This window comes from Meles meles, chromosome 8, assembly GCF_922984935.1.
Source record: "Meles meles chromosome 8, mMelMel3.1 paternal haplotype, whole genome shotgun sequence".
Classification (NCBI taxonomy): Eukaryota; Metazoa; Chordata; class Mammalia; order Carnivora; family Mustelidae; genus Meles; species Meles meles.
The window spans coordinates 5,192,804-5,217,092 of NC_060073.1; the positions used below are offsets into that span (position 1 = coordinate 5,192,804).

At 49.7% G+C, this 24,289-nt stretch overlaps 1 protein-coding gene across 2 annotated transcripts in view; it reads right to left on the minus strand.

Annotated features, from left to right (window-relative positions):
* Positions 1 to 3,382: 3,382 nt before the first annotated feature.
* Positions 3,383 to 24,289, minus strand: part of KDM2A (lysine demethylase 2A) — a 117,545-nt gene continuing 96,638 nt past the window's right edge. For both annotated transcript variants that reach the window (XM_046014277.1, XM_046014278.1), the window contains exons 13-21: positions 16,321 to 16,404; positions 14,541 to 14,810; positions 13,902 to 14,033; positions 11,623 to 11,712; positions 9,005 to 9,720; positions 6,873 to 7,036; positions 6,090 to 6,248; positions 5,321 to 5,536; positions 3,383 to 4,898 (exon numbers count right to left, since the gene is read on the minus strand). In XM_046014277.1, coding sequence (XP_045870233.1) covers positions 4,717 to 4,898; positions 5,321 to 5,536; positions 6,090 to 6,248; positions 6,873 to 7,036; positions 9,005 to 9,720; positions 11,623 to 11,712; positions 13,902 to 14,033; positions 14,541 to 14,810; positions 16,321 to 16,404 — 2,013 coding nt within the window. In that variant the 3' untranslated portion in view covers positions 3,383 to 4,716. The remainder of the gene's footprint in view (positions 4,899 to 5,320; positions 5,537 to 6,089; positions 6,249 to 6,872; positions 7,037 to 9,004; positions 9,721 to 11,622; positions 11,713 to 13,901; positions 14,034 to 14,540; positions 14,811 to 16,320; positions 16,405 to 24,289) is intronic.

A 24,289-nucleotide genomic window follows, 5' to 3' on the forward strand; every position in this document is an offset into this window, starting at 1 on the left:
GCAGAGAGGGAGGGGGGGGAAGCAGGCTCCCCGCTGAGCAGGGATGTGGGGCTCGATCCCACTGGGATCATGACCTGAGCTGAAGGCAGAGGCTTTAACCCATTGAGCCACCCAGGCGCCCCAGATTACTTAAGATTTTTAAAATTTATTTATTTATTTTTTCTTAATTTATTTTTTCCAGATTACTTAAGATTTTTGAGTGCGGCTTAGGAAGAGTAATTCATAGCTGAGGCTATGTGAGTTTTCAGAGGGTGGCAACAGACGGACAGCACTGGGAACAGATGGGCCTCTGGGGATCTGAGCTGCCGCTGGGCACATCATCTATTAGGTGTCAGGCTTTGCGCCAGCTGCTGGACACGATGTGGGGAGCAACACAGACCCATCTCTGTCCTCGTGGAGCTTGCCGGCTAGCTGGGGAAATGATCTTAGCGTCCTAAAAACTAGTAGGGTATTGTGGGAGCACAGGACTAGTCTAGCACAGGGCGGGAGGTGGCTTTCCAGAGGAAGGTAACAGAGAAATTGAGGCAGGTGTACCAGCAGAGGGAATAATAGCAAAGGCCCAGCGAGGGTGGGATCGAAAAAGGGTAGGTACGGGTGGAGAGGAGTCCGAGGGGCAAATGGTGAGTGAGGAAGCTTGAGGCCTTTGTTCTGAGAAACACAGCAATAGGTTTTAAGTGAAGGAGTCAAATCTAAGAAAAATGTTCCGGCTGCCAACATGGAGCGCAGGGGTTGGGCTGGAGGCTGGGAGGCACTCAGGGCTCTTGCTGTGGTCAAAGTTCCAGACAATGGTGGCTTTGAGTAGGGTGGCAGAGATGAAGTCACCTAGAGGCAGATGGGTTTCTGAGATAGTTAAGCTGCAAACCTGACACCGTTCCTTCCTTCCTTCCCTGGGAACATCTGACCACCACCACATCCATGTCCATCCTCAAGAAACCAACATGAAATCAACATAACTCCTTGTCCAAGACCCCGTCCTTTTCTAGAACATGCAGAGCTGGAGCTTGGGGAGTAGGATAGGCAGGGACTCCCCACTCCTTTGAAGGCAGTGGTGGAAGCCTACTCAAGACCTCCAGACGTGAGTGCGGCCATGAGGTGGGGTGGGAGTCGGGGGCAGCACCTAGCACACTGATCTAAAGTTGCAGGCTTGCACCCGACAAGCCAAGTGATGAGAAGCAGCAAGATGTGGTGGGACCAATGCTGACTGCAGCCTGTCTGGTCCAGACCTTGCTCAGTGACCTTGAGCAGGCCCTATCAACGGACCTGCTCTGCAGCTTTAGCGGGTGGAGGTTGGTTGGCCTTGGATCTCCAGGGATGGCAAGATGAGAAATTCCCAGGCCTTCTCAGCACAGCACCATGGGAGGGGGACGGGGACTACAGGGAATCAGGTAATCACATTTGCACATTCATTAAAATGTTTGCCGTGATGAAGTAAAAATAGCTTGGTGTTTCTAAAAACAAATGTTTTTTGACCAAAAAAAAAAAAGGGGGGGGGGGGGAAGGCAAGCAGTATAGGCCCGTGATGGTGCTGCTGCTTCTCCAAGGATGAAACAGGCAACCCTTAACCTTGGTCTCTAGCACCAGAGCCTCCATGACCTTCTGACACTCAGGCACACACACACACCAACGCAGAAAGGTTTTGTTCTTTAGTTTTTAAAGCCTTTTTATTTAAAAAAAAAAAAAAAAAGAAAAAAGAGAAAGAAAAAGAAAAAAAGAAAAACACCCCAAACCCAAAAAACCCAAATCAAAATATTTCCCATTGGAGGCTATTTCTTTTTTTGTCTTTTAAAAATTTTATTACACAAATATCTCCCATTCATGTGTCAGAGGAAAGATGTCCTTGCTCTTTCTAAAACCAATAGTGGAGAACGTTTAGAAAACCAAAGTCCAACTAGCTTCCCTCCTTCCCTGGCCCAAAACAAGCCCCGTGTGTCAACTGAGATAGCAGGACTTCCCCCTTAATGCTTACATTTAATTTAAAATTTTTAGCACAACATTGGAGATTGACTCTAAATCAGCAACAAAAAATATATATTTACAGTATTTCTCCGAAAAACAAACAAACAAAAAAACACAACCAAACCCTTTAAACATAGTGACTTTAGGAGTTTTATTTATGGAGCAGTTATTTTTTTAATCACCAAGTGATTTTATATTATATATATATAAATTTTCTTCCTTTCCTTTGTGGTTTTTCGCCCCGGTGCTTGGAAAGATGGAGGCGGGGTGTCTGGCCCTGCGGTCTGAGGAGGGCAGGCTCTCCTGGCAAGGCCACATCTCAGAGCAGATTGCAGGAAATGCGACGGGACTCCCGGGATCCTCTGTCCCCAGAGACATTTCTTTCCTCCACGCGGACCAACCCTCACCTCTAAAAACCATTTCCCCCCCTCACAGTCCTAGAGCAAAAGGCAACCCAGCAAGGGCATAGGTCCATCAGCCGCCACTCCCGGGCTCCCTTTCCTGCTGACCAATTTCCGTGCGCGGTAAAAATGCTTGTTTTTCCAAACCAAAAACAAAAATAAAAACCCCCTCCCCACCCCCAATCAAACCATCAGCTTGGAAATTTCTGTGGATGAAATGTCCCAAAGTCAGAGGCACTCTCCCGGCACAATCCCTGCTCTGAAGGGGTCTCTCCACCTCCCCTTTTATAAAAAGACAACAAAACGGAACAATCTTTTCAGTACTTTCCACAGGAGCAACCAGAAAAAGGCAGGAAGCTTCCAATTATAGGTCATCAACAATAATATTAATAAGGTTTTTGCTCAATACCCAGGGTTCTTTACAGAGAAGTCCCCCTAACTGAGGCACTCTGGAATAAGTCACTGGCATTTCCTCGACGTTTCGGCCCCAGGTCACCGGGGCCTGGAGACCAACGGAAGGGGCCGAGGGTCACGGGAGCAGACTGCTGCTTTTAAGGCGCAGCCAAGAGAATCAGCAGATTGGAAGAAACAGACACAACGCCACCCCTTCCCAGGACCCGGTTCTCTCTTAGGAGGCCAGTCGACGCCAGGGCCAAAGCTGGGCGAGGCGGCGGCGAGGGGCCCCTCTGCCTCTACTGCTTTGGAAGTGGCAAGTGTGCAGTCTCTCCTCGGGCGGCTCGCGCTTCGGACCCCTGGTGCCTGGGCTCCTTCCCCTCCCCCACGGGGTTCCAGGAGGAGGAGAGCCTGAGACCGGGCTGCAGGGAAGGGGCCGGGAAGGAGGGGGCTGGAGGACGAGAAGGCGGGGCAAGGTTGTGCTATCGCTATCCTCACAGATGGGGAGCAGAGTGCAAATCCGCGTCTGTCCCGTACAAGCTCCTGCCGCAGGCTGCTGCTACTGAGCATCTCCTCACACACTTAAATATTGACCCAAAAGAAATTCCGACCTTTCTTTCCTTTTTTTTTTCTTCTTTTTTTTTTAAAGTGCAAAAAGCTCTCTGCTGCCCTAGAGAGAGGATCTTTGGACAGGCCGTTCAATGCAAAGTAAAAGGGGGCAGCTGATGGGGCTCGACACAGGGCGGTGGAGGGGGAGACACCACGCTCCCCTCCCTCCCTCCCTCCACACACACGTGTAATACACTCAGCCACACACACAGAGGCACATGCACACCCCCTTCCACGGCTACAGGCGGAGGGCAGGTGACTGGCTTCAAAGCAGGACCCCCCCACCCCCCCACCCCGCCACCAGGTGCCGGATCAGTGAGCCGCTGGGGCTAAACACAGGCCTGGGCTCTGGGGGCTACACCACAGCGGAGGCCCAGAGCCTGCTGGGAGGCAGGTGGGGACCTAGCCTAGCTCTCTGCTCTCCCCCGCTTGGGGAGAGAGGCTGCTCCCTCTGAGGACACACATCCTGGGAAAGCCCTGTCCAGGCAGGAAGGAGGAACGTGTGGAAAGGGCAGTGGGAGGCTAAAGAGGGAGGGGAACAGGAGATGGCGCCTGTCTCAGAATGTGCCTAGGAAGCAATAAAATGGGGGTGTCCCTGGGGTACACAGTTCCAGCTCCTCTGAAGAGCTTCAACCCCAGTAAGTGCAACAAGGACCTCAGAGAGACTCGCGGGGAAGTCTGGGGGGGGGGGGTGACCTCATTACGCGAACTACCACGAGCATCGGACAGGCTCAAGCTAAAGGCAGGGGCAGGGCATGGACACGGATGAGAGGTTTCAGACACCTCAACAGCACCAGTATGATCGGCACGGGTCTGGCCTTCCTGGGGCTGCGGGCCCCTCCTGCGTAAGCCGGGAGAGTGTGGTGGAGGAGAGACACGCACTGGACACCACGAGGAGAACCTGGCCACGGAGACAGGGCCGCTTTCTTCCCTGGAAATTTGCTCAGAACCAGGCACGGCTGGGGACCATGAGTGGGGAGAAGGGCCCCGGGGCCCGGCACAGATGACGGTTGCGCAGACACCCCAAACTGAGAGCCCGGCCTCCCGGCCGGTGAGCAAGCAGACAGCGGGCAGGTGAGCAAGCGAGCAGGCACCTTGGCGGCACACAGCCTGTGCCTTCCCCTCGGATTCGGATCAGTCTGCTACTCCTTTCTCCTCGGCAGGAGAGGAGCAGGCAGGTAAGCCTGGTGTCTACCCCCTCTCTGCCCCGCCTGTAGGGGAAGGGCTCAAGGGACAGGAGGGCAGAGAGGGAGTGTGACGCTGGCCTCAGAGCCCGTGCAGGGTTGGGGGGAGAGGCTCTCCTGGTTGGGGAGTCAGGGGAAGATCGGCTTCCTGCTCAGTCCGGGCTGCGCGTGTTTTAGCTGATCTTCTGTATCAGCTTCTCGTCAGACAGGCAGTAGAGACTGTTGATGGACAAGTCTGAGATGAAGTGCTCGCAGGCCTTTCGAGTGATCTGCTTGCATCCTCGAAGGTCGATCAAGGTGACGTTGGCAATCCGCCGCAGGTAGATCAGGGTCTGGTCTGTCAATTTATTGCAACCTGTGAGGAAAGGGACCATGAGGGCGACGCTGTGTGCGCACAGCCCCAGGAGCCGGCTCCGCCGCTCAGCTCCCCAGCGCCTTCCCTTCAAGTGCTAAGCGAAAGCCCTCCCTGGCTCATAAGCTACCCGGCTCGGAGAGGAGAAGTGCGCCCCCTAGGCCTCCCACGCCGAAAGGCCAAGGCCGACCAAACTGCAGCCAGCAATGGCGACGCCCTTAAGCTCCTGACAACTTCCCGAGGCCTCCATCCCCCAGTCAGTTCAAAGAGAGGGAAATCCGCGTCCTTGTCCAGAGAGGAGGAAACAACTTAATCCCCTTCAAACAAACCCAGGTTCTCTGTTTCACTGGTCAAGCTCCAGGGAGGGCTGAGCCCCTCCGGAGGCGAGCGGCCCCGGCCTGTCCTGAATCGCCCCGGCGGCGCACCTGCCATGTTGAGCTCTGTGAGGGAGTAGCGAGTGGAAGACCCGACAGCGGTGAGCAGATTGGAGGACTGGTCTGTCAGGTGGCTGCAGTGACTGAGGTCTAGTCGAGAGAGGAGGGGCATGTGGCGAATGATGAGGCGAAGCGTGGCATCCGTGATGTCAAGGCCTGCCAGCCGGAAGTCAGTCATGTTCCGGAGCTTGCTGCGATTGTCCTGACCTGCACAGGACCAGCGCCTGGGTCAAAACTCTTACCTCTAGTCTGGCTCCAAAGCTGCGGGCAGCCTCAGCTCCTTCCAGGCCTCCTCGCAGGGGTTAAGCAGAACTGCCCACACCCAGCCCTGCCTGCAGGGAGTGAGTGGGGTGTGGGGGCAGTTTCTAGGAAACCAGACACGTTTTCTTTCTTCCCAACTGCTAGATTATGCCTCGCACAGCAAAAGGGGATGTGTGGAACGTTCCACCCCTCTCCACACTCCCACACTTTTCTAGACCATAATGCAAACGGCTTCTAACGTCCCACCTCAACCATGAAGACTTCCCAGACTTCCTCAGGATTACACCATCTGCGTCCCAGACTGAGTCCCTCCTTTGCCTGCAGGCAGGTCGCCGGCTGTGAACAGCTAACCTGCACGTCCACACCGCTGGGCACTCTGCCCTCCATCTGTACTCATCCACAGCATCACTCTGGACACTTCCCTAGTTTCTGAGACAAAGTCTGTCGGAAGACAAAGCTACCCTAAGATGAACACAGAGAAGTCAGGCCCAGAGCATACCTGGTTTATCAGCCGGTGGAGTCAGCAAGTCCCGAATTTGAGGGTCCTTGATTCCTACTGCCCACCGAAGATCAAGGGTCCTGAGAAGGGGGCAGCTGGACGAGCTGAGGGCAGATACCGCAGACCAGGAGCAGCCGGCTAAGAGGAGGTCTTTCAGTCCTGCGACGGGAACAGACAGACATGCAACCGTATGCTCTACTGCATTTCCTAGCTTTGGTGGTAAAACCAATTGCTTATTTCCTACCAGAGTAATGTAGTGTGAGTGACTTCCTGTCTTCTAAGACCTCTAAATGCCGCAGAGAGAAGCCCGCTAAGGGGCCAAGCACGGCAGTATCATACTCAAATCCTGTCAGCGGCTCTGCCAAGACCCACTGTCTTCGCTGTCCGCGGGGATGACTGACTAGTCCAGCTAGTCTGGGAGCGGTGCCTCAGGGACTGGCAGTTAGGGGCCCTGGGTGAAACCCTACTAATAAGCAGGAAAATGACCATGGCATGGGACTGCTGCCCAATGTTGCCCTAAAGCAATTTTATTTTATTTATTTTTAAGATTTTGCTTATTTATTGACAGAGAGAGAGACAGCACAAGCAGAGAGAGAGGGAGAAGCAGGCCCTCCCCTGAGCAGGGAGCCCAACTCGGGACTTGATCCCAGGACCCCAGGATCATGACCTGAGCCGAAGGCAGAAGGCAGAAGGCAGATGCTCAACTGACTGAGCCACCGGGTGCCCCGCCCTAAAGCAGTCGGAAGCAGCACTGCCGACGGCCAGCCTTCCCTGCCTGCTCACCCGGCAGCCTGTTGACGAGCCACGTCAGTTGTTTCTTGGAGATGTTGGTCCAACTGAGGTCAAGGCTGACTGGCTGCCTCTTGATGATGCCACTGAGAGCCTGGGGTACAATAGCCTTACACCTACTCAAGTCAATTTTTGTCCAAAGTCTCTTGTCGCAGCACCTGCGATAGAAAGAGAGAGAACTGGCCGTCAACAACCCAACACCCCTTGTCGGAGGGGCTCCCATCGAAGCGTGCTGCGGGCTTCTGGGAGAAGCAGGGCAGTGGAGAGCCACCCTGCCTGGTTAGGCTCTTCCAGAAGCAGCCAGGCACCACACCCTGCTTTTGTTTTTTTTAAACTGTTTCTGGTTTTTTTTTTTTTTCCCTTCAGAGAAAAGGACTTGTCCTTTATGGCAACGATACAGGTTAAGCAGTGAACTTGACCCGGTTCACCAATTTACTCTGGAAGGGCTGAGAACACAATTGTTAGGAACACACAGCAGCCGACAAAATACTATAACCCCTCAACTGCATTAAAACAATACGGCTCCCACAAAAGCTTGTAGAAGGACGTATTGAAAAATTTGACTTCTCACTGCCCGAATCCTTAGACTTGCCTCCAATTCTCTCCCTTGTCAGTCATACCCAGCTGCCCCGGCTGCAGGGTGTTCCTCAGCACAGCTACAATTCATCCTACCTTGGGCCCTACAAAGAGCCCATCCCTGTATCAGGCCGAAAGACGGTCTTTATCATCAGGCCAGGACAGTCTTCTCCCTGTCTTGGGTTTCTGCTTTGGTGCTGTCTTTTATTTTCTGCTCCAGTCCAGACCAGAACTGGAAGGGAAAGGCCTGTCCTCCCACTGTGATCTACAGTCCACAGGCCGTAAACAGCACTGCGACATGCAGGCTTCTGTTTAATATTTTACGGCCCCTGCCCCCAAGCCTGGCTCAGAGTCTGGTCAGTAGGGGAAGGGGAGACAGCACATAAGGTGAGTCTTATGTGACTTGGTCTGGAAACTGAGGGATAGAGCCAGGCAGGCCCGCTAGCCCTACAAAGAGAAAATATTAGGACAATTTGGGTAGATCACATATTAATTCAGATTTGGGAAATAAACTCGCATTTGCAAAGAATGAGGTCTTTATTTAAAGACTGAAAATATTTCACCAATGGCACAGGAGACTTGTATGGTAAAAACAAGCTGCTTATGATAGAGCAGTGAGTCTCAAAGTTGAACGTGTATCAGAAGCCCCTGGAAAACGTGTTAAAAACAGATTGCCTGGCCCCACCCCCAAAAGTTCTGACTCAGAAGTACTGAAACAGGCAATGAGAATCTGCATTTCTAACATGATCCCGGGCAAGGCCAGTGGTCCATGAGTAGTCCGAGCATCACATTTTGGAAAACTACTGTAACGGGGTTTGGCCCAGATACCAAGGGTATGTTACGTCCTAGGGTCTATGAGCAAAAGGAAAAATAATGCTCTGGAAAGGTCTGTTCATCATCTCGAGGGACTTTTTCTCCCCACTAAGTTATCTCACTGCTGAGCTTGAGAAGAAATGGCAGGTCTCATTAGGAAGGATGAGTAAGTCTCAGGAAGCTCAAAATTGGACTCTGCTTCCTAAAGAAAGGAATTATGGCCCAGACTTGGGGGATGAGAACAAAAACTGGAACACTGTGAAAACATTCCCATTTTGTGGAAAGCACGTCCACCTCTTTCAGTAGACGGAGAGGAAACTGAGGCAGGGGCTGGAGAGCGGTCACCTGTGTCAGCAGCAACAGGAGCGACTGACACAGCACAGGCTCCCAACACGTGTGTGCTGAGCACAGGTTATTTGAGGGGGAAAAACTGATGACGAGAGGTTTTGCACGAACTGTACAAATCCATCCCCCAAATCAGTTTCGTACACCCAGTAGAGAGAAACGGGAACGTACAGAGCAGGGAGAGAAAGCAAAGGGCCAAATTTCCCCGAGGACACCTATAGGCACAAATAGCTGCATCTTTAACAGGACCCGCTATCTAGGGAACAGACTGAGTTGATTCAATCCTGGGGGACCCAGCAAGCCTCCAGATGCCAAGACGCATGCAGTTCTCATATGGGAAATCTGCCACCTACGCCCAGACCCCTGTTCCTGATCCCTGTATCCCTGCTCACCATTTATACCACGTCTTGCACACTCGCATACATTCACAAAGTTCTCTGCGGCTGAGGTAGCGGAAGACAGACATCCAGACCTCCCGCTGCATCCAGCTTTCGTCTCCATCCTGAGCCCAACTGCCCCGGCCATTCAGCCTGGCCGCACCCCCCTCCTCTGCACTGTCATCTTCCTCCTCCTCCTCCTCCTCCTCTTCCTCCTCCTCTCCCCCCAGCCCCTCCTCATCCCCACGCTGGGGGGTTCGGGCTGGGCAGTGCTGCACTAGCACACGGGGGGAATGGCGAAGGTTGGCAGAGGAGGCCGTGATGGCCTGCAGCTTGGGCACAATGGATGTCCCGTGGAGCTCTTTGGTGGGCCTCTGCAGCGTGACAGTGAGGTACGATCCCCGGATCTTGGCTTTCTCAACTTCAGACAGCTCCTTTTTGCCGCTGGGATTGTTCTCCTTTTCCCGTACCATGGTGCGCTCTGTGGCCTGTAGCCGCAGCAACTGCCGCCGTTTGAAGCGCTCATCGCGGCTGGCACTGTGGTGGTCGCTGGGGCCAGCCCCAGGGGAGGAGCGAGTCACCATACCCCGGGGGGAGACCGGGTCATGGATGAGCTGCAGCATGGAGGTGGGTGAGTGAGGCGGGGGCGTGAGGGGCTCGTCGCAGCTCCGCAGGGGCCGCAGGACTTTGGCTTGCACAGCTTCGTCGTCGCTCTCTTCCATTTTCCGCTTCTGCAAAACACGCCCCCAAAGAGCCCCGTCAGTACCTTCCTCCCAAACCCTCTAAATTTGCAGTGAGCCTCACTGCTGCTCTCAGGAGACGAGGAAGAAGATCCGGCTCTTCTACGGGAAAGGGGTGGCTGCAGGCTACCCGGTGGTCGCCTCCTCAGCGTCCGCGATCTGCCACAGCAGCAGCCGGGCCCAAGCCGTGCTGGAGAAAAGCTGATTCCAGGACAAACCCTTCAAATAGGTCACTTGGGAAATCTACCTGGGACACAAAGGTTTGTGTCCAAGTACAGAGGAGTGAGATCCAGATTTGGGCTGCATGATTCCACAGCCCACCTCGTGCATCTCTTGCCCCAAATTTTGGGATTATAATTCCCTGGATAAAGATATCCTTTAAAGAGGCTACAACTTTACCCCTATGCAATCTGACCATTTTTAATTCTGTCTCTAATTTAGCTCCTTCACCCTGGGGAGGCGTCTGACGGGAGATGCTTGTGGTAGGAGAGAACCAGCCTACAGAAGCCGTTTGAACTAGGACACAGATCTCGCAGCAGTGAGCACCACGTTTCGCTCCAGTGTCTGGGCCAGATTCCACCAGGCTGCTTCCTCCCCTCCACACCCCACCCTATCCCTAGAGACCAACCCCACGGAAGACAAAGCAGAGCGCGAGAACCTCTGTGAGGAACTGCAATGCTCCAGAGGCATGTGCGCCAGATGAAGAGGAGGAACTGGGGTTCAGTGAAGCCGATGCTCCACCAAGGCCAACACCTCATCCCAGGGCACCTGTCTCTTCCTGGCGCCCACCGTGACTCTGCCGTGATGACGCCGAACCAGTGTTCCACTATGGATCAGAGACCGTTTCTGTCCCTCAGCAACAAGCCCCGCTCCCTTTGCTCTGTACTTTCTTAGAGCACTATGGTTGGAAGAGAATGACCACCTTCTGGGTGCTGGCTCTGACAACGCAGGAAGGTAACACAGAACACAGAATCTGTCAGCCCACCTGTTACAGAAGGGAGGCAAACGCCCACCACTACACTGCTGCCACCAGGACAAAAAATGTAGAAGTTTCCAGTCTAAGAACCTGAGGTAAGGAGAACTTCAGCACTAGTCAACTCTACATCCCCGCACTCCCAAGATAGTTAGACTGAAAATTCAACTGCCTCAGTGCCCCAGTGGGAAGAAACAGAAAAAAGAGAAGGAAATTTGTCTCTGCTCCTGTGCAATGGACCCAGAGGGGACCACTGGGGGCTGGATGGCTGCCACCAGGCCAGCTGCCTCCTCCGGGTGTGCCCTCAACAGGTCTTGTTCTTGCTGGTCTGAGTAACCAGAGTCCTTCTGGCCCTTTAGCGCGACCCACCCGGCCAGCAACCTCCACTACTCAGGGCCAAGGTCATGGCACTGGTCCCCCTGCAGGGAGGGGCCACCTCTGTGGGACATGTTTGGGCACAAGGGCCGGGCTTTCTGCAAGGCCACGAAGGTGAAGAGGACAAAAATGTGAGCCTGCTTAACTGGAAACTCCAGCCCACCACTGTACTTAGCCACTGCCTCAGGTCACTGCCTTCCCTTTAGTTTCATTCCTCAGGAGCAACCGTGCTCGCCTCACCGCCCTCCTCAAATAACTCAGCTGTCTGTGCTGCCTAGGGTCCCAGAGTGTAAAAAGACCTCAGCGATTTGCAGACCCCAAGTGGAACAGTATTCAGTAATACAAAAAACCCAAACATTAAAAAATTCAAAACAAAAGAAAAAATAATTAAGCAAAGGTGAAAAAAAGATAGACACAATACAAAATAATCTCCGTGGGTCAGAAAAACCATGTGAATAAAGTTGCAAAGGCAAATGTATTCTCGTCATCCTCCAAGCCTGGCGTTTCCTTTCTTCTCCAGTGCAGTCTGGAAAAAGCTCCCCTACCTGGGCTTTCTCCGAGCTGTCCTCCTGGTAGCACTTTGGACACTCCCAGCAATTTGGCAATTCCTCATTAAGCAGCCCTTCTCCATCCATCTAGAGTAAGTAAGGGATGTTAAAAATCTAGCACATTAGAAGCAAACTAACAAAAAACCAAAATATAAGAAACCCCAGCCTCTTTTCTCTTTTTTTTTTAAAAAAAGATTTTATTTATTGAGAGAGAGCAAGAGGAAGAGAGTACAAGCAGGGGGAGCAGCAGGTCGCTGCTGAGCAGAGAGCCCGATGCGGGGCTCAATCCCAGGACCCTGGGATCATGACCTGAGCTGAAGGCAGAGGCTTACCTGACTGAGCCACAGGCACCCCCACCCCAGCCCGTTTCTTAAGGCTCCCGTATCATACAGTAACAGCCACATGGTCGGGAAGAACGTGGAAGGTACCTATTCATAAACACGTCAGTGTTTGTGGAGATTCCCAAGAGTCTGGGTCAATGTGGGGTCTCTCTCCTGACATACACATGTATATACATATTCATCTCTCCTGACACATTCGTTTTCTTGAAAGTTTCCTGCCACTCTGTGGAAGGAACTGACCACACAATTCAGAAGGTGCCAGACCTTATCTTGATAGGGGGGGACAATAATTATGACTGCTTGGGTTCCAGCACTAGCGGCCTAGTCTCTGTGACACTGTGCTCTCAACTATGAAGTGGGGATAAATAACAACTCCTATCTTACGGGGCTGTAGCGAGGAGTAAATGAATTACCTGTTAAGTGTTTAGGAAAATGCTTAGCGTACAGTAAATACTTTGTTTATCGACATGGAGATGATACCCTATCTTACTGATCCTAAGATGCATATTTTTTCACATCTGACTATTTCTAAAATTGGGCTGCGTCTCACAATTAACAGTATCTTACAATCACTGTCAGCCAGGTGGCAGTCATGATACAGTTGTCACCCTTGGAGAAATCAACAAAATACCGGTACCAATGCCCTTTAGGTTGAAAGAAATATGAAGTAATAGGGCAGACCTGACTTCACAGGGCTGTATTCAAGACGTAAACAAGAGGGGTGCCTGAGTGGCTTAGTCAGTTAAGTGTGTGACTCTTGGTTTCAGCTCAGGTCATGACCTCAGGGTCGTGGGATCGAGCCTCACATTGGGCTCCGTGCTCAACGGGAGTCTGCTCGAGATTCTCTCTCCCACTCCCTTCCCCTACTCATGTGTTCTCGCGCTCAAATAAATAAATCTTTAAAAAAAAATTTAGAAGAAGATGTAAACAAGAAAATGCATGTAAAACAGTGGTTCCCCAGGTGCCTGGGTGGCTCAGCTGGTTAAGGGTCAACTCTTGATTCTGGCTTGGGTCAGGATCACAGGGCTGTGAGATGCAGCCTGCATTAGGCTTGGAGCTGGTAGTGGAGCCTGCTTTCCCTCTGCCCTTCCCCTCCGCCCTCTCAGAATCAGTCAGTCAATCAACCAATCAGTGGTTCTCTGCCCCAGCTACACATGAATATCATTTAAAGAGCTTCTGCACACACTTAGGCCCAGGGTCCCTGCTTGAAGAGTGGACATGACTTCTCTTTTTTTTTAAAGATTTTATTTATTTATTTGATAGCTAGAGATCACAAGTAGGCAGAGAGGCAGGCAGAGAGAGAGGAGGAAGCAGGCTCCCCACTGAGCGGAGAGCCCAAGGTGGGGCTCGATCCCAGGACCCTGGGATCATGACCCGAGCCAGAGGCAGAAGCTTTAACCCACTGAGCCACCCAGGCGCCCCAAGGACATGCCCTCTTAAAAAACTGCATCAACTTCCCTATTACTTTCTTAGAGGCCCTCAAGTGCGTACAAAGCGTGATGGCGCACAAGCACTCAGTGAACATTAGCTGAGACCATCACTCTCACCGTCTTTCAGGAACTCATACCCAGAGATACACTGAAGTACATAGCACGGATGCTTACAGGCACAAGGCATTCCAAAATAGACCAGGCAGTACGGCAATGGCCTGGGGACTCCAAATACACTCTTTGGAGGCCAGACTGCAAGCTCCAGGAGGACAGGAACTGAACTATTATTTTGTCCTGGGCTATCCTCAGGGTCTAACACAGTGGCTGACACACAGACCAGGCATCTGAATCAACGACAGATGTTAGACTATGACATGACCCACAGCTGACGGTCCACATTAGGGACGCTAGTGGCCTCTTGTGACAGATTCCCACTCCCTGCTCCACCCAGTGCCTTCAGACATTCTACCAGCTGAGGCCTTAGGGGCCCGAGGCCTCTCCTCACCTGGAGGCAGCCAGGATGAACAATCTCATTGCAGATACAGCATTCCATGAGTTTCTTCTCGAAGTCCTGTGTCTCCTCATTTTGATCCACCTCTCCACAGAGGGAACACGTGACGGAGTGAGGCAGTCTGGGCTACAAGAGGACAAAGAAACCAAGAAAAGAGCAGACTTAGATGCTTATCAGTTCAGCTTCCCTTTAAATCAAGATGGGTGATTTGCTTCCTGTAATTCTCAGGGAGCATGCAAACTGGACAAAGAGCAGTTGCTGGTAGGGTAACCGGCGGAGGAAGACAGGGAGAACCAACCAGCTGGAACCTGGAAACAGAGACCAGTTCACTCTCACCAGTCAGTCCCAGGCCTCACAGGCCCTCCTTCCTAATCCACGTAAAGAGGGACCGACAGCAGTGACTTGTCCTTGCAATACTACTTTCTTAGTTGAAAACTGGGCAAGCAAGGATGAAAAATTAAACAGGATCATTTCTGAGCCCAGAGAGAAAACGGACAAACAAAGCAAGCCAAAAAGAGACAAACTTCTTTCCATCTCTGAAGTCTCTAGAACTCTCACTACCTGTACTTCAGTCCCTTTGGCACCACCTGTCTTCTCCCTCCCCCAAGTTCTTTACCCAGCAAGGTCACTTACTGCCAAGCACTGCCGAAGAACACAGGACTGCTTCATGCGACCAGGCCCCCCAAACTTCTTCATGTCCCTGCAGTAGTGGCAAACACCACACTCTCCTTGCACACACGCTTTGCACTTCCGACAGCGCACTCGTCTCCGCCTGGCTCCTGACACTATGGGGGAGGCGGCAGCTGGCCTCACAGGTGTTAACCGAGGAGCCGGTTTCATGGTGTGAGGCTTTGTGATGGGGATGGTAGGAACCCGCACCTTTGGCCGGGCGGGGAATTTAAGCTGGAAAGAGAAAGCAGCGAGGTCAAATATATCAAGTAACTTTGAGGACTGGACAAGGTAGAAGATAACGCAGCCTGGCAAACTATGGCCCACGAGCAAATCTGCCCACTGCCTGTTTTTGTAAATGAAATGTGACCAGAACACAGAGACGCTCATCTGTTTACGTATTGTCTATGGCTGCTTTCACGTGCAACTGCAGAGTTGAGAAGTTGCCACAGAGACTGTATGGCCTGCAAAACCAAAAATATTTATTGCCTTTATTATATTTGTCATCTGTGTATTACCTCTACAGAAAAGGTTTGCCAGTCTCGTCAGTCTTTTTACCTCACCCACATCCGTCTCACTCTGCTGAGCCGTGACATCCCCCCCTCCCTGAAGCTTTCTTTGTACCAAAGCCATCCAGGGGCCCTCTGATATTTCCTTGTCCTGAATATTCCTACCCAGAAGATACTCATGAAGGAAACCGTAAACGACTTGAGGGTGAGACGGATCTTGCTCATTTCTTTATTATTCTCAATCTGGTACATAACACACACTCCAGTAGCCCTTAGGTATAGAATATGTCTCTTAGGTATACGTTTATAATCTTATTACTTGTCTTTGTCCTGGCGATCTTGTCAAGAACAAGGACTGGGTCTTTTAGTTCTTCAAATTTCCAGGGTACCTTAAACATGTTTCTGACACAAAACATACAACAGGAAGAAATGACTAAACTGTTTTGAGGCAGTTTCATGTGGTCAAGCATCGGCTAGGTGGGACTTCTCCACCTAGGAAGTGGCTCTTGTAAGACATCTTTCACAGCTATACACCTAAACATTCCTAGAACGTGATAGCTCTGACAATTTCAACTTTGGTGTCCCCACCAAATATTATCACACCAATATTCAAACTTCTTTGGTGGGGACACTAAAGAAGGGCCTATGTATTTGCCAAACTCATGGCAAAGATCAGAATGCTAGTTCTTACTTTTATTTAATAAATAACCGTGACAAAGGACAATATAGGAAAAAATCATACAGAACCTAACGAAAACTCATAAATGACAATTTATTAGCTAACAGGTCATTCCTTTCCTTCTTTTTTCAATTTGATACCGAAAAATCCAAATTAAGGGGTTTCCTGAGTGTGCACTCACTCCATCATTGAAATATTCCGGCCATTTAAATATATATAATTATTTTGACTAGTTTTAAAAAATATCCGTGAAAATAACTGAATCACCGGGCCAGAAGGATAGGAACAAATCCATTCTGGTGAATAAATGCACACTTTTGGATCTAAACCTGGAGCAGGTTCCTAGTTTGATAGTTCTGTTAAGAGAGTCGCCTCCAAAGATGGCCAATCATCCTGACCTAAGAGTTAAAACAGAACAGAGTAATGATTTTCTGTCAGCTTATTTTAATGCGCCAAAAGCTGTCTGCCTCTAGTTGTGCTTTTTCTTCCTGGAAAGGTGATGATCAGCCAGCAAAATGCTTCAGCAGCCTGAAGATCAAGAAGAATAGTTTCTTACCTTATCCCTTTTTGGCCACTGCACTATAGGGACTCCAGTGAGGGCTAACTTGGGATCGCTGTTGGCAAGCTCCTCCAGCAAAATCTGAGGGTAGGACAGGATAGAAGAGGGGGAGGAAAAACAGGGCACAGTGAACAAAGAGCCAACGACTCCCAGCAGCACCAAGACTTAGCCCCAGTCCCTAAAACCAACATGGGAAGGGCAGGCTGGCAACTGCGTTTTCCCTTCGTTTATAGAGACTCACTGTAAAACAAACTGAAGATGAAAGAGAAAACTCTGACTAGTGTAATACTATCAAGACTTTGAATTTACCTTTGCTCCCAACCGCGTACTCGCATACTCACTGTACTGTTGGTATGTACACTGAAGTAGCTAGCTACATGGCAACAAGTGTTCCTTGTCATACAGTTCTATATATGGCAGTACAACTTTATACTGCCCCTTTACTTCTCAATACCACTCAATGAATATTATCAAGAAGTAAGTACTGCCTTCATTTTGTAGATCTCAGCAAAGTGGCAAAAAAAGACTGGCTAATACTGGATTAATTAATATGAAACACAGAGTCTTAATGTCTTGATTCAACCCAGAGCTCTGTTCTTCTAAAGCTGATTACAGAAATCTCAACTTCAAATCAACCAATCAATTGATCAATCTCTCTCCCTCTCTCACACACACACATACACACATCAAGTCAAGTATTTGGCTTTATTCTTATAAATGGAGCAGGAACAATCTTAGGGGCAACAGTTTTGATGGCTTTAACCAATCTAGTCTGAATGACTTGAAGACAATGCTACAGTAAGAAACTGCCGCTTAAGTGATTCATACTGGTTGACTGCTATTTGGAAACAAGTCTTTATGTTTTAGACAGAAACTTCTGAATTCCAGACCTTCTAGCAGAATGAAATCCCTCTTTCCCTGACCTCATAAGCCCCAATGCAAAGGTAACAGCAAAAACCCCACAAATCCAGAAGACAAGTTACAAGATTCCTTTCAGGTTGCCCTAGTATATTAACTGTTTCAACAACTAAACTTTGATCCTGGACCGTGAGCATGCCTGGGCCATCTTTAATAATTATTTCCATATTCCTGCAGGCTCTGCCTAGAAGACCAGGACTTTTTGAGGCACGAAGCACTTCTCTACCAAGCATTTTCATCCTAACCTAAGGATCATGATCCAAATCCGAGTTGGGACTCAGAAAGACCCTTTAAAAACTCACACCCAGGAAGCTCCCCCACGAAGATCCCCTTTGCCAAGTCTCCAGATGCCTCTCACCCTCCCCCAAACTGATTTCATTTGCAAACGTTTTATTTACTTCAAGTTGCTATGGCATCCTATTCTGAAGCCTCCTGTTTAACACCGCTTAGCGTGGGGGTGAAGAGGCGGGGTGCGGTGCCACGTGGGACTAGGCTCTGGAATGGGCTCCTAATCTCCCTAGGGTGAAAAATTCAGGTCCATTCAACGTTGTGTGCTAGGGAGTGCACAGTTCCCCTCCCCCACGTCATACTGCCGAGGAGTAGGACTCTGCCCATTTCCTCTGCCGGAGAGCACTGAGCTGTCCACAAACAGGGACTTTCCACTTTCAGCAAAACAGACCACACAGAAAGATCTGCGATTGTCTGAGGAGGAAAGGAACCTAACTGCTCACCAAAAGCAGTCTACTTCTACCTGCACGGTTTTTTGTGTGGGGGATAGGGAAAGGTAGGTGGAGAAACTGCCTCAGGGTGGGGGTGTAGGGGGGCAGCTGTTCACGCATATACCGCTCACTTGCTGGGGTCCGTGTGGGTGTGGAGGGAAATGCAGATTTCCTTCCAAGCCTTATTTTGTTGGGGCCATACAACCAAGCTCACCCTGCTTCATCAAAAAAGGCAGACTCCAGAGGAGGCCCTCTAAGAAACCATATAAAGAAGCCACCACCCTTCACCAGAGGGGGTTTGGGACGGGGAGCGGAGAGCGGGGGTGGAGTGCGGAAAGGCTGACGCCTATCTAGGCTCCTGGCATTCGGGAGAACATTCAAACCCAAGCCCACACCCCACACATCACAGGAAGGGGAAGAGAACAGCGGGCGTCTGGGCAGAGAAGGGAAAAGGATTCCCAAAAGCCAAGCGACCCGATTCCAAAGCAGAGCCCACCAGGACAGGGAACAAGTGCAACGACGGCTCACGGGCTCACGCAGCACTAAGTAACCTGGGCATTGTCCTGGACTCGCCCGGCAGGCTGTTCTTCTGCTTCTCCGCCGAGACAAAGTCCCTACAGTTACACACACCCCGAGTCAGAAAGGGTTTGCCGCCCGCCCGCCTGACCTTGCGTTTCTCGTCGCTCTGGAGCTGCCGAAGCTCTTGGTTGAAGTTTTCCCAGCGTCTTTGTTTTGTTTTCTGTATTGGAAGTTGTGCTGAAGGAGTTAGGTTTTCTCCCTCTAGGAAAATACCAATTTACTTGAAAATTCTGGAATCTCCCAAAGTACATCAGGCAGGGCAGTCCGGTTATAACCCTTCAGGCTACCCAGAGGGAGCAGCGTGTCGTGTTCTGAGCTCCTTCTCGAGCCCTTCAGCTCAGCCGCGGCTTCCTGTGCCTGCGAACAATGCTGCTGCGTCACCCACATGCAGCTCCCAGAAATGCTTTGCAACGGAAGATGGCAGGAGGGGGAGCTGAGCTCGAGTGAGCGAGCCAGGCAGAGGGCCCAGCCGTCCTGCTGCAGAGTCGGGAGGGGGTGTGCCCGGCGAGGGCTGTCGGCCCGTGATTGGAGGAAAGGCTGCCCAGGAGGCGAGCTGGGCCGCGCCCCCGCCTCCTCCCTCCCACCACCACTGCAATAGGAGAACCCAAGGCCGGCCCCAGAGGGCTGCCTCTGGCCGACTTCGGAAGGCGCCAGCGCAAGGAAAGGCTTTAACCCATTCTGCATCTGCGCCCGTGAGTGTCCTTGCCTCCGTCCACACCCTTCAACGCAGGGTCACCTCTGACTGCTACAGCAGCACTCTTTCCCAGGGAGCAAACACACACGGCCGTCCCCCCGGCTCTTCAGACAAACAGCAAGTCGCCCGAAGTTCGGCCTGTGCAAGAGCCAGGCACCCGGGCTGAGCTCCCCTGAGCCCCCTATCTGCCGGCACACCCGCCTGCTTCACCTGCCCTCAGTGCTGCTCTCCCAAGTCCAGAATTCACAACGAACATACGTGTTTCCAGAAAACCTTCAGGAACAACACATTTCAACCAATATTGAGATATTCAATACATATGTCTGTTTAACGTCAACTGTTTTTACAGCAGACGCCTGCCTCTGGTTGCGACCGGGCGCTCCAGCACCGGAGCGGCAATGCCGAGGCAGCCAGCGCTTCTAGCAGTTCCACCGCGACCGAGTCCAGCGAGCTGAGGCTCAATCTCAGGTCCAGGAGCTTTACTCTCCTGCCTCAGAACCAGCACAAGGCGCCACTGAATCTCTGTCTGCCAACTCCAAACCCACCAGTCTCCTCGGACTCTCCAGGACACCAGCACTCCATGCACTGATCACGGTCAGGGAGAAGCTCAGACTGAACACGCACTCTCTCAGGCTACAGTGTATCTTCTGGATCCAGCTTTATGTAATTTTTAGACTCTCATAAATGTAACTTGGCTTTTTCAGGAATTACAGACGCTGCTTTGAAAGACCTCAGGCCATTAAGAACCTAGCTAGGAAACATTCTTATTTATTTTCAGGACAGTTGTTTCAGTGAGTTTCTGGTGCAGAGTCAGTGGCTAATGGGCTTTATGGGGCCTAGGCCTTGCTGCCAGGGGCTACATATTTTAATTTTCACAGTAGTTTACCAAGGAAAGGTGGGAGTTCTGTGCTTTTTGGCTGAGCTCTTCCTGGAAAAGGTTCTATGATCATCCCAATCCTGAACCTCTAGTCTTCACTTTATCTTAAGACTCAAAGACCAAGTACCATCAGCCTATTATGTTTGACAAACTTTCTTTGATCGTGTGGGAGGTCTTAGAAAATCCTTGTTTTGGTCTTGGTCCTATCTAACCTAGAGGGATGATAAAGAATGAATACTTAGGAAAACATATTGTCAAGCTGTAGCAAGTGAAAACCCTAAAGGTCACCAAGAAAGGACAAAAACCAGATATGATACTGGGGAACTCACTCCAAGTAAGTTTCCAAATCACTAATTAAACAAGGCCGATTTTTTTCTATTAACTTAGAATAAAATAGGCAATAAAGATCAGAATTAGTAAGAACCTGACATGTAATACAAGAATGTGATAGGGGCACCTGGGTGGCTCAGTGGGTTAAAGCCTCTGCCTTTGGCTCGGGTCATGATCCCAGGGTCCTGGGATTGAGCCCCGCATCGGGCTCTCTGCTCACTGGGGAGCCTGCTTCCTCCTCTCTCTCTGCCTGCCTCTGCCTACTTGTGATCTCTCTCTCTCTGTCAAATAAATAAATAAAATCTTAAAAAAAAAAAAGAATGTTATAAAAACACTTTGAAGAATTATATGCATTTTAATCTAACCTTATATGCCTTGTAGCTGTTAAATTATTTAAAACTTTCTATTTAAGGCTGCCTGGCTGCTCAGTCAGTAGAGCATGAGACTCGATCTTGGGATAGTGAGATTGAGCCCCATAGCAGGTGGAGAGTTTACTTAAAAAAAATAGTAAGTATAAGTAAACAAAATAAAACTTTCCACTTATTAACAATGTGTGTATTATTACAAATAACAGTAAAAACTGCAAATGAAGTTTTATTTACACAGGCTGCCTTCTCCCCCCCCATCTAGTTTTATTAAAGATTAAGATCCAATACAGTGTCCTCTACCAGTTCTCTTTAACTAGCATCAGAGTCACCCCCAAAGTGTCAGATGAAACAAACTTGTGATTAGCGTCTATACTTATCTGAAACCATGACTCTCTGCTTTCAGTTCCAGCACACTCCTCAGATGGAGCCGACTATAAATTTTTAGATCATGGTTGCAAAACGTTAGCATCTCAGATCAGAGCAGCAATAGTAGTCTACGTACCACAAAGAACTACTCTGGAATTTATAACTTGAGAGCCATTTATATAATGTTGGCAATGAATCTGTATCATCTAACTGGAAAGTTTATTAACTTCCTATTTTTTATTTAGGAGCTCACCTGAAATTTTTATTTAAAGATTTAATTTATTCATTTCACAGAGAGAGCATGCATATAAGCAAGGGGAGTGGGAGAGGGAGAGGCAGGCTCTCTGCTGAGCATGGAGCCTGATAGGGGCTCAATCCCAGGACCCTGAGATCATGAACTGAGCAGAAGGCAGATGTTTAACAGAGTGAGCCACCCAGGTGAGGCTAACTTTTTATTTTTATTTATTTATTTCTTGAAGTAGGCTCCATGCCCAGCATGGAGTTCAATGTGGGGCCTGAACTCATGACCCTGAGATCAAGAGTCAGGATGCTTCACTGACTGAACCACCAGGGCCCCTTATTTATTTATTTATTAAGTAATCTCTCTACCCAACATGGGGCACAAACTCACAACCCCAAGATCAAGAGTCACATGTTCCTTCGACTGAGCCAGCCAGGAGCCCCGTAACTCCTGAATTAGTAAGACTGGCACCTCCTTCCCTCAGGACAAGACCCACCCACCACACCCAGTCCTCACTCGGCACCCTACACCACACACGGTGCCTGTAGAACCTAGGACGCACTGACTTTCTCAGCCCATTTCAATGGCTGCTCCGACACTGACCTGTGCGCCCCTTGAGGGCTTGACCCATAGCACGCCTGCATATTTACTCCAGCACTCAGCCTGCTCCGGGCACAGCATAGGCAGGCATTATTCGGAGAAGTGGAATAAATGAATTTCACAGATTTGTAACATCTAATTTTGTTTTCCGTAACAGTGATGTGGCTTATTAAGTACTCTACTAATATTATCATTAATTTTCAGAATAGCTCCACTGAGGTAGATGTTATTTTACAGAAAACAGACTTTCATATATCTAGTATCTTGACCGAAAGTCACATGTTTGCTAAGCTTATCAAAATAGCTTAGAGAAACCAAGAAAGTAAATATACAACACTGAATTTGTTTCACTGAGTTGGGCAGCCAAATACACTAATACACTAAAAATCTCCTTTTACTTACGTACGTATATTAAGAGCTCCTTTCTGACCAAAATAAACACAAACAACACAATAAAGTCCGATTAAAAACTCAGTCTTCCAGCTGACGCCCACCACACTGCTGTGACGCACTGGCAGCGGTTGGCATGTCCCTCTCTCCAGCACCCCTGCAATGCACGTACGAAAGAGACTTCCTCTCACATTAGTGGGGGTGTCCTGTACACGCGGCTCTAGGTTCTGTCTCTAATCAACATCTATCAAGCACAAGGCTTCCTGGTTTCAGAGACGCAAAAGTATCTCACAGTGCGAGAGAACGCCATTCTACTTTTAGGAGTCCAGTTACCGTACCTCCCTAACGGACACACTACTGACTACTTTCCCCTGACCTTTTACCAATCAGTCACCACTTTTTAATGCCCCCTTTTTAATCAAATCCCCTTCCAATTTTATATTCTACAATCTTTCTTCAACAACGTGGGATGTAATGTTTGGAATCTTCAAAGCCCTTTCCCACCATCGCGAGAACGGACTTTTCTTTCAGGGACACGGGTCTCTCATCTCATCACTTCTGCTCCCATCTCCGCGGCGAGTTCTTTGAGAGCCACACAAGCTGCACCAAGAAGCAACTCCTCTCCCTGCAGGAAGAGTAAACTCCGGGCTTGCTGTCGTCCTCCGCTGCAGCACAGGCCTCTATGCCAGGCGCCAAGTTCCCAAGCACTGCAGTCTCCAGCTGTGCGGGAGCGGCACCTACCCAACCCAGCGCTGCTTTTCCTTTCGGTGAAGTTCAGATTCGCAAGGTATTCAAGCTCTAAACTCACTATTGTCTGAAGCTCAGACTCGACGTAAGCGGTCAAAGGCAGGCATAATTAGCCATATGACCTTAAGTAAGAACTACCTGCAGAGCTGGGATCTAAGTCTGTCGTCTTCTGCTTTCAGTGTTACTTTAACTACCGTATCAGCGCAAACAGGACAAGGTGTGGACAAGCCCCTGCAGGAATAACCAAACACTGTCACTCCGAGGTCGTCCTGGTGGCCACTCCCTCCCTCATGCTCTGGTCTCTATGCCGCTCTCTCTTAGCCAGTGATGGCAACTATGTTTTTCATGATTCCTGACAAACAGAAGGAAACCCCCTAGACTCTTCCCATAATGCTCAGAGCCCTCTTTAGAGATCTTTTTGACTCATTCCCTTTCTTCCTGCCTCCTTTCATTCTGCTTAGATATTTGACACAAATTTTTCTACATTTTCCCCTACCACTCTGCCTCCTCAAATATCTTTAACTACTTTAGCTAAGGGAGCATCTGTATTTCTGTCATGACACTTGACCTTGTACAACTGACCAGTGGATTATAATATGGCTTCCTACAACTGGATTCAATGGAGTCAAATTCCCTATTCTTTTTCATGATTCAGAAATATAGATATCCAGACCAAAAGAAGGTCAGTGAGATATAAACTTAGAAATCTTTCTTTTTAGGGATCCTATAGGCAAGTTAATTAATTTAATGTTTCCTACAGGTATCTATGATGGAACAGCTACATACAAAAGAAACTTCTGAGGGGAAAAGGTAAAGATGCTATAATCAAACTTCAGGAAAGTATAAAAACCTATGTCCTATCACAATGGAAAAGAAAAAATTTAAATGTCCGTTGCTCACTCTAGTGTGGAAAGTGAATTTAGAATCTAGTTTGTGAGTCTGGAAAAGTATGGTTAAGTTTGTTTTGCAGCATATTAATCATTACAGAAACAAGACCACACCTACCTGGACCTTTGCCATTTCCTCCCCTAAATGTAAGCCACAATGATACCACCTGTCTCTTCTAGAACTAACCTTATAAAACCAAACTATAAAACCAACTGTCCCACTTTCTGTCACTACTGGAGAGGACCAACC